The sequence below is a fragment of the Danio aesculapii genome, chromosome 12 (assembly GCF_903798145.1).
Source record: "Danio aesculapii chromosome 12, fDanAes4.1, whole genome shotgun sequence".
In the NCBI taxonomy this organism is placed as follows: Eukaryota; Metazoa; Chordata; class Actinopteri; order Cypriniformes; family Danionidae; genus Danio; species Danio aesculapii.
In genome coordinates, this window is record NC_079446.1 from 815157 (window position 1) to 825851 (window position 10695).

The following is a 10695-nucleotide window of genomic DNA, read 5'->3' on the forward strand; positions in this document are numbered from 1 at the left end:
CAGTGTAGACTGTACCGAGGCAAAGTAAGTAGCCGTACACGTCATCCGCGCTCCCGTGGGAGGAGGGTTAGGAACCTGGAGCTCAACTAATAACAGATTATCCTCCATCCGTCGATGCAGCGTGTGTGTTTGGTCCATGATCGTGTGTGTGAAGAAGAAGAAGAAGAAGAAGAAGAAGAAGGAACGCTCCGCAGCAGCAGCGAGCCGCCGCCACATCCTCCCCGCCTGAAGAAGAGCCGCGCCGGGCGATGGAGCACCTCTGCGGCCCCAACAATCCCTTCTGGGTGAGTTAAGCTTCACAGCTGCTCTCTCAACATTAATATTGATTATTATGATTCGGTTTCATTCACTCTCACTGCATTAGCGAGTCATGAGACGCTAAACGGCTCTCGAACTTACTATTACAAGTAGTTTATGCGCGAATAATGTCAACTTTTGCTGTGCGGATATAGGCGGAGATTCGCTGTTTTGTGGATTGAACACATGTTAGTTGGCTTTAGTTGATTTTTGCGATTGTAGTAAATCTTTTTTATGGCTTTGATAACTAATGAACCGATTCACCACATCGTTCACTAATTGTTCGATTGACCTGTTCGAATCTTAGTGATTCGAGTTCACAAGAACAAGAGAAAGTTGAGAATAATCGGTGTGTGTTATGTTTATTTAGCATTTTAAAGAAAGATTAAGATTGTAATATATTTCCTTTTAAGTTTATTTGAACAGTTGGTCCTGTTTTACAGCATGTACAGTGCGAATATAGGTGGAGATTTGTTGTTTTAGGATAAAAACATGTTTGTTGATATGATTGTTGATGAATCGTTTTCATGAGTTTGATCACTTTAATGAATCGATTCACAACATCCTTCACGATTAGTCGACTGACCTGTTCGAATCTTGGTGATTTTGTATATATGATAGTATATATGCATCAGGAATCTTAAGCATGTCTTCTAACGTAGAAGTATGTATTATGTTTATTTTGACTTTCACTATACATTTGTCATGTATAGTCATGACGCGCAAAACAGCTCCATGAATATCAACTTTTGGTTTGCTGTTTTGTTAAATAAAACATGTTTAGTGATATTTGCGATTGTCAATTAATCAATTTTATGAGTTTAATTAATTGATTTTCAACATCGTTCACTAATTAGTCGACTGACCTTTTCGAATTTTTGTGATTCGAGTTGACAAGAGCGAGAGAAAGTTGAGAATAATTGGTGTGTGTTATGTTTATTTAGCATTTTAAAGAAAAATTCAGTTATTAATCTTTTTAGCAGTTATTAATTTTTTAAGCTCAATATTATTAGCCCCTTTAAGCTATATTTTTTTCAATAGTCTCCAGAACAAACCATCATTATACAATAACTTGCCTAATTACCCTAACCTGCCTTTACCTAGTGAGGCCTTTAAATGGCACTTAAAACTATAGAAGTGTCTTGAAAAATATCTAGTCAAATATTATTTACTGTCATCATGGCAAAGAGAAAATAAATCAGTTATAAATGAGTTATTATAACTATTATATTTAGAAATGTGTTGAAAAAAATCCCATTGTTAATCAGAAATTGGGGAAAAAATTATTCAGAGGGGCTAATAATTCTGACTTCAACTATACATACATATATATATATATATATATATATATATATATATATATATATATATATATATACAATGAATCTTAAGCCTATCCTCTTCATCTAATGTGGAAGTATGTATTATGTTTATTTTGACTTTCACTACACTAACGAGTCATGATGCACAAACGGCTCTCAAACTTACTATTATAAGTAATTTATGTGTGAATAAAACCATGAGTGTTTTTGGAATAAAACATGTTAGTTAGCTTGATATTTGCAGTTTGCAATAGTCTTTTTTTGAGTTTGATCCCTTTAATTAATCAGTTGTACTCATCGTTCATGAATAGAGATGGCTCTGGATGCTGGTGCAGTTGCAAGCTGAGCTGCATGCAATGCTTTTTAATGCGCACACCTGACCACACCCCTCACCATGATATCACCGGCTCCATTCAGTGCGTTATGTCTGACATTGCAAGTCTGAGACTTGCAGTTTCAGCTTGCATAATCAAGTATGCATCCAGATACTATTGCATGAGTTAGTCGACTGACCTGTTCGGATCTTAGTGATTCGAGTTCACAAGAGCGAGAGAGAGTTGAATAATCAGATTCAAGGAAAAAGTAATATATTAGGAGGAATCTCACGCCTATCTTAATCTAAAAAAATCTAATGTTGGTTCTGTTTTACAGATTATATGGTGCATGTATAGGCAGAGATTTGCTGTTTTGTGGAATAAAAACATGTTAGTTGGCTTTAGTTGATATTTCCGATTGTCGATTGATTGTTATTTATAAGTTTGATCACTTTAATGAACCGATTCACAACATTGTTCACGAATTAATCAACCGACCTGTTCGAATCTTAGTGATTCGAGTTCACAAAAGTGAGAAAAAGTTGAGAAATTTTTTTAAAAATTAAGAAAATCCATGTTTAATTTATTTATTTGACTTTTTTTAAAGATAGGATTAAAATCGTAATATATTACTTTTTTGCCCAACACTGTTGAGGACTGACTATTACAGTAATAAAACTAATAAAAAAGACTATTACAGTATTACAGTTTATAAACGGTGCATATATACTGAATAGTTTATGTTTGATTCAGTTGAACAGTTCACAAAGAGCAATCCAAATATCTGAACGCAAGGATTGAGTTTTAGTACTAATAAAACAGTTATATACTATTTTTAGGAGCTTATAACATGATCATGTAACATAATCATAAATATATGATGATCAAGTAAACAAATACTGATTATTTTTCATCTGTGTAGGATCACATTTATGAATCTGTTCATCAATGAAAAATTACAAATGTTTAGATTGAATCAGTTCAGAGTTCTAGAGAGTCATAAGCTCACCGACTCATTAGAACTGAATTTTAGCAAATGATTCAATAGATGATTCAGAGGACAGAATTGAATCAGAATCAAATAAAACTTTAATAGCCAAAAAGTAGAAAAAATGACAAATAAAATCTGGAATATTCATTAAGATATGCATCACTCTATTAGCAGTTATATTAATCAAACTAAAACCCACAGAAAAGTTTTGTGAATTAAATCAATTTTAGCATTGCAGATTAATGAAAACCGAACTGTACATACGTTCAGAATTTCTGAAACTAATCTGAAGGACATCACAGTATACATGCATGTTTATAAGAGTTTATTTTAATAATGTTAAAGGTCATCTGGTATTTTAAAATATGCTAATATAGTGCTGGAGTCTCTCCTACATCATGCTTAAATGCATCTAAGAGACAGTTTTCTCAGAAAATGAGAAAATCTCTTCTATTATTAATCAATATGGAATGATTTCAATGTGATTCATTTGAATCAATTCAATGATTAATGTATGCAAACCCCTCCCAACTCTTCTCTGATTGGCCAAGTCTGTTTTGATTGGCCTTCATATTAGGCAGGCGGGATTATGTAAATGAGATATATTGATTGTGTGTTAAAGTAAAACGGTAAAAGATTCGAAATTATACTCCTTAAGCCAATTCAGAGCTTACTTTTCTTTTGAGAGACAATAATATCTTTATTTATCAAGCACTTTTATTTTGATAAACTTTGAGTCTGTTTACATCAAATACCTTAAATAACAGGACATTAAATAACTAATATTTTTAGACAGAGCACATGATGGCAGAAGTGAATCAAACTGTTCAAAAGAGCCGATTCATCAAAACGACTCAGTGTTTTTATTAGTGTTTGTTCAGGACTACTTAGGGAAGACGTTGTGCAGTTTTTATGAACATGAACAGCTTCTTCTTCTGCAAACGCTGTGACATTTCGGCTTTCACCTCTGAGTGTATCCAGGGTTGCTGGATCTGGAGAGAATTTTCAGTTGTTTACGGGTTTATTTGAGGTAATGGAGTCCGTGTGCGTGGCCTAGTTATGGGGACAGACACAGCGAAGGCTTATTCTGGGGTCATTTGAGTCTCCGAGGGGCTTTCGGTCAGTGTTACAGACGCTCAGATACATGTAGGTTAAGAAGAAACGCAAACTCTGCACTTTTCATTCTCGAGTCCTGGGTCAAAACAGGATATGTGATGGCAAAAAGCAATGTTTTCAGCGTGCATTTATTAAAATGTTATACATTTATGCTGCTGCTGCTTTGTGTTGCTTTTACAAAATAGGAAAATATGATCGTTAAAGTCATGCAATATTTTCTAAATGCAACTAACACCATACGGACCCTCAAATTTTTCACAGTAATTTCCTATACATTTTTTTCCTCTGCAGAAAGTCTTATTTGTTTTATTTCAGCTAGAATGAAAGCAGCTTTAATGTTTTTTTATTATTCAATGGCAGAAAGCAATGTCTGTGGGATTCCTCTATTAAAAGTGTCATTCATTTATGCTACTGAAACCTCTTTCTTCTTGTTTTGTTTAACAGAATAGGTAAATATGATTGTAAAAGTCATGCAATATTTTCTAAACTATGGCAAATGACACTATAGGGACTCTCGAAAACAGTATTATATCCTCCAATATATAACAAAATTAGTATATTTTATTATTATATGTTTCTATGTTCCTTTTAATCATGGCCAGACTTTTTCTTGGCTGTTTCTGAGCATGGTTAAATTGCAAAATTAAATTTATGTTGATTGACTTTGAAAGTATTGGAACTAAAAATGTAAACTAACTAAATAAATAAATAAATAAATAAATAAATAAATAAATAAATAAATAAATAAATAACTTTCATTTAAGGTTTGCAATGTATATCCAATTAGAACCACTTGTTTGGTAAATAAAAGCTTGAGGAAGTCTCATAATATATCTACTAAAAGGCAGAAAGCATTACTTAAGAAATTGGTTTTGTACATAAATCATCTAAACATTTACATATTATTCAGTAATATTACTGAAATGAATGTAAAATTAATTGGAATGTATAAATTTACTCACATTTACATAAATAAACAAATAAACAAATAAATAAATGGACTGAATGATGGGTTAACAAATCTGCAGTTTTCTGATTGTGTGTGGGCTTAATCATAACTCATTAAACAAATTTAATCATATATTTTTAAGTTATATAAAGTAAATTTGAGTGAAATTACCATATTTACACCAGTGATTAGCACTGTGGCCCCACAGCAAGAAGGTCAAAGGTTCGAGTTCTGGCTGGTTTCTGTGTGGAGTTTGCGTGTTTCCCCCACAGTCCAAACACATGCGCTATAGGGGAATTGATGAACTAAATTGGCCGTAGTGTATGAGTGTGTGTGTGAATGAGTATGTATGGGTGTTTCCTAGTACTGGGTTGCAGCTGAAAGGTAAAACATATGCTTGAATAGTTGGCGGTTCATTCTGCTGTGGCGACCTCTGATATACAGACCTAGCCGAAGGAAAATGAATGAATATTTACCGCCCCTTCTCCCACATGCACACAAGAATGATAATGATATATAGATTTATTATGCAATTTAATGCAGATTACACTGTATTATATGATATCAGTTGCAGTTGTATTACATTATAATATATTTTCAGTATTACAACCAATACTGCACATTTATTTACAACCAATATTGCACATTTAATACATTAAAACACTGCACAAATGAATATTATAATGCATTTTAACATCGGTTACAATTCTAAATGAACAGAACGAGTGCATTAAACACAGTGTTTACACATCAATAAAGATTATATCATCTTTTTTTGTTGGGAAGACAAATCTAAATGTATTGAACACCTCCAGATCGTCTGACTTCTGTTCTGTTTTCCTGATATATTAAATTATGAGGTTTCCTGCTGTTAAAACGATGTGTTCAGACAGAGGAAGCCTGAAGCCGGTGTTGTGAAATTATTCTGCATTTACAGAAGCATGATGTCCAACAGAAACAGTCTGAAATATAAACACTATATTATTAAAGCTCAGGTTTAATATAGTTCATTCATTCATTTTCTTTTCGGCTTAGTCCCTTTATTAATCAGGTGTCACCACAGCGGAATGAACCGCCAACTATTCCAGTATATGTTTACACGGCGGATGCCCTTCCAGCCGCAACCCAGTACTGGGAAACACCTACACACTCATTCACACACACTCTCATACACTACAGCCAAATTAATTAATCAATTCCCCTATAGCGCATGTGTTTTCATGCAACAACTCCACACATAAACGCCAACTGACCCAGCCGGGACTCGAACCAGTGACCTTCTTGCTGTGAGGTGATTTTGCTACCCACTGTGCCACCGTGATGCCGGTTTAATATAGTTATACTCATTTAAAGCCAGTTTTTACACAGTGGGATCATACACAATGCAATTTAAGCGCATGCATGCCGTTTTTATTGGTAAAACTAATTTGTAAAGCAGCTTAACAGGTAGAGGGGTGTGGTAAGCTTTAAAAGGAATTAAATATTTAATAATAATAAAGAAAATCTTGTTATACTTGATAAGAATATACAAAATACTAAGTAACAAGAGTAAGAAAAACCATTCCAAAAAGTCCAAATAGCAGCATGAAAATAGAGAAAAATAATATTAATAATTATTAAATATTAATGACAATAATAATAATAATATTAAAACGAATATTATTATTAATAATAATAATAATAATAATAATAATAATAATAATAATAATAATAATTAATAATAATAATAATAATAATAAAATTAATATTATTAATAATAATAATTTTCATATTAATAATAATTATAATTATATTTAAATAAATAATGAAATTAATTGTCTATGTTTTGATTAATCCATCAAACTGACGTTTCTTTATGACCCCGAGTGATCATCTGTCATAAATACCTGATCAAAATAATGAATTTCTAAATTATAGCGCCCAATAAGTCATGAAAAAATCATTATTAATTAAATACTATGATATTATTATTAGTATTAAATATTATGTATTCATGTATGCATAAATAAATGAATTAGCAATACCTTATTATATTTATTACAGTCATTATATTTTCATGCCCCATATGCTTCTGCAACAATGAATTCAATTTAAATTAAATTATACTTAATAACATAACTGTGGCCTCACAGCAAGAAGGTCGCTGGTTCGAGTCCCGGCTGGGGCAGTTGGTGTTTCTGTGTGGAGTTTGCATGTTCTCCACGTGTTGGCGTGGGTTTCCTCCGGGTGCTCCAGTTTCCCACAGTCCAAACACATGCGCTATAGGGGAATTGATCAACTAAATTGCCCATAGTGTATGAGTGTGTGTGTGAATGAGTGTGTATGGAAGTTTCCCAGTACTGGATTGCAGCTGGAAGGGCATCCGTTGCGTAAAACATATACTGGAATAATTGTTGGTTCAATCCGCTTCATGTGACGACCCCTGATAAATCAACTTATATCATAAATTAAATGAACGTATCCCATAGGAACAGTATAAGGTGTGTTTTCTGTCTGTGTTCAGCTCTTGTCTCAGACTGCTGTAAGTCCGGGGTTTATCTGAGGTAAGCGTCAGCTGTATAAGTCTGTGCTCCTCATAGAAAATCACTGATGCATTACACATTTCTCTCCCACTCATTTAATTCCACCATTTCTCCCGCTTGCTCTACATTCAGCATTTCACACACCGCCTGTGTCCTCAGATGCCTTCATTCATTCAGCAGGCGGAGAAATCTCCAGAAAATCAGCCGTATTGAGCACAGATCATTGCTGCCATGATGAAAATGTTGCTCTCTAGACAGCGGCTTTGCAGTGGGATGCAGCTCGTCTGCAGTGATTGCACTGAATCTAATGCATGCATCGAGCGCTCGGGAAAGCACTGAACTGAAAAAAAAAGAAAATAGTTAATGACAGTTTCTGTATTTAGTGTGTTTTGTGTTTATTTGCATTGGTGAATTGCATTATGGGATGTTGATCTCTGCTCTGTCCAATTCTGATGTTGAACATTCAACTCTACAGTTTAAAAAAGAGACTTTTATTGACATTTTAGTCATCTGAAATAATGTTTAAGAAATAATATCTAAAGATAGAAGTGTGTAAAATAACAGAGAATGTGCTGCTGTTTATTACACGCTTTCTGTAGCATAATAAACAACACCATACAGACAATTTAGAATTAAAATGACAAATATATATATATATTTTTGGCATAAAAAGGGAAATACTTTTTAATTCTTTCTACTTTATTAATTGTTCCTTGTTATTCCTATTTGTGAAATTTGATAGTGTTTTTCTTATCGAAAATTTCATATGCAAAATATCATTAACTCATTAACTAAAACTAAAAACTATCATTAGCTAAAATTAAAATTATTGTTGTGCTGACATATATATATATATATATATATATATATATGCATATATATATATGGGCAATGTCACACAAGTAGGAGGCGTGCATTGGCTCGAGGCTGCTGGCTGAGTGCCTTAGTGCCCCAGGAGTGCCGATATACAGCCATATTGCACTGCTACGAGTGTGATATTGCGTTTATACAACAGTTCAATAGCATAATCATGTATATAAAAATGAAAATCAAACATGGAGAGTCTCAAAAACACTTTTGTATGAGGAACTACTTTCTTCCGCCATTCATTCACATCTGCAGCTGACGTCAGAACAGCAGAAACCGCTGCTACTTCACCAACGTCACTGTAGAGCTAGTGTTTGAGTGATTCTCTAGCGTTATGTCTAAAGTGATGACAAAACAGCTGATTTTGCTCACATTTTGAAGAGTATAAGGCTGAACAGCATGAAATGCCATCAGTCTACAGAGATTTCCCAGTATTTCTCTGTAGCAATCAGGAGATCACAATAATTAACCCTGAGAAAGTCAAAGCAAAGCAAACACTGGCAGATTACTGTGGTATAAATACAGCACTACGACATACAGAAGAGAGAGATCGACTTAGAGCGTCACTTGATTAATAAAGGTTTGATCAGCTGTAGATTGAAATCACGCTCAGTTTTTCTCCCCTAAGCACTTATTATGCGGTCTCTGTCGCCATCTTGTGGCGGAACATCAACCCTCTTTGCTCTGCTCAGTATGACAGGCTGATGGCTGCTGATGCGCTGAATCTCTGAAATGATAAATATTTAAAATAGGCACTATCCTTATAAATAAACTGCATAGTTGCAATCTAAACAACTACATTCTCTCCTAAAAAAGCCTCAAAAGTACATGATGTTGTCCAACAGCTGCAATATTTGTCAAACTCTATGTGGGCGGAGTAATACACAAGGGTGAAGAGGCTGTAAGAGTGCTGATATTACTTTAATATCTCACGGCTCAGATTCGAGAACCAGACAGAACTGTTGTATAAATATAAATGTGCTGTATATACTAGTCAGAATTATAGCCCACCTTTGCATTTTTTCAATTTTTTTCCCAAATGATGTTGAACAGATTCAGGAAATTTTCACAGTATGTCTGATAATATTTTTTCTTCTGGAGAAAGTCTGATTGGTTTTATTTCGGCTAGAATAAAAGCAGTTTTTAATATTTTAAACACCATTTTAAGCTTAATGTTATTAGCCCCTTTAAGTTTTTTGATAGTCTACAGAACAAACCATCATTATACAATAACTTGCCTAATGACCCTAACCTGCCTAGTTACCCTAATTAACCTAGTTAAGCCTTTAAAAGTCACTTTAAGCTGAATACTAGTGTCTTGAAGAATATCTAGTCTAATATTATTTACTGTCATCATGGCAAAGAGAAAATAAATCAGTTATTAGAGATGAGTTATTAACACTATTATGATTAGAAATGTGTTGAAGAAATCTGCTCTCCGTTAAACAGAAATTAGGGGGAAAAAATAAACAGGGGGGCTAATAATTCAGGCGGGTAACTATTCTGACTTCAACTATATATATATATATATATATATAAATATATGTAAATATATATACACATTGTGTTTTTTGCATGAGATATTTAAATACTGTTTAATTCTTTCTAGATTATTAATTGATGCAAAAGTGTTTCTTGCTAGTCCTTTATACCTATTTATGAATATTGCTAGCAAAATTGCTCATGCAAAACATCAATAACTCATTGTTAGCCTTTGCACGGCAGTATTAAACAGATTCTGATGCTGAAACCTGAATGAATAAGTGTGTTACTCGAACACACGCAGCTCAGGATTATTCGCTCTGTCCCAATTTCACATCAGCACAAAGTGGTTAATCCTCAATATTACAGTAACGCAATTAAAACTGCGAGTGTGTGAAGAGTCATGTAAGGTGGCCGCGTGTCCTCGTCTGACCTCTGTTTGTGTTTCTCTCAGGTTCTTGCTCTGACCTGCTGGATTGTCTCGTGATTTGCAGAATTCGTTGCTTTTGGCCCTGAATTTATTGCACGTCTGCTTGAATAAATCCTGATTAACACTGCGGTCAATTCAGGCAAACACACCTACAGTAGAGAGGTTTACACTTTACCAAGCAAGAGTTTTGCAGCGCTGCTGAACTGAAGACATGTGAAGCTACACTATAAAAAAGCAATTAGTTCACTTTACTTAAAAATAAAAGTAGTAAATTAATTCATTTTCCTTCTGATTAGTCCCTTATTTATCAACGGTCGACACAGTGGAATGAACCACCAACTATTCCAGCATATGTTTTACACAGCGGATGCCCTTCCAGCTGCAACCCAGTACTGGGAAACACCC

The 10695-nt window shown here is 33.9% G+C and overlaps 1 protein-coding gene across 1 annotated transcript in view; it reads left to right on the forward strand.

Annotated features, from left to right (window-relative positions):
- LOC130238808 (multidrug resistance-associated protein 1-like) overlaps positions 1 to 10695 on the forward strand; it is a 69481-nt gene continuing 58786 nt past the window's right edge. The window contains 1 exon segment of the mRNA XM_056469922.1: positions 1 to 284. Coding sequence (XP_056325897.1) covers positions 249 to 284 — 36 coding nt within the window. The 5' untranslated portion in view covers positions 1 to 248.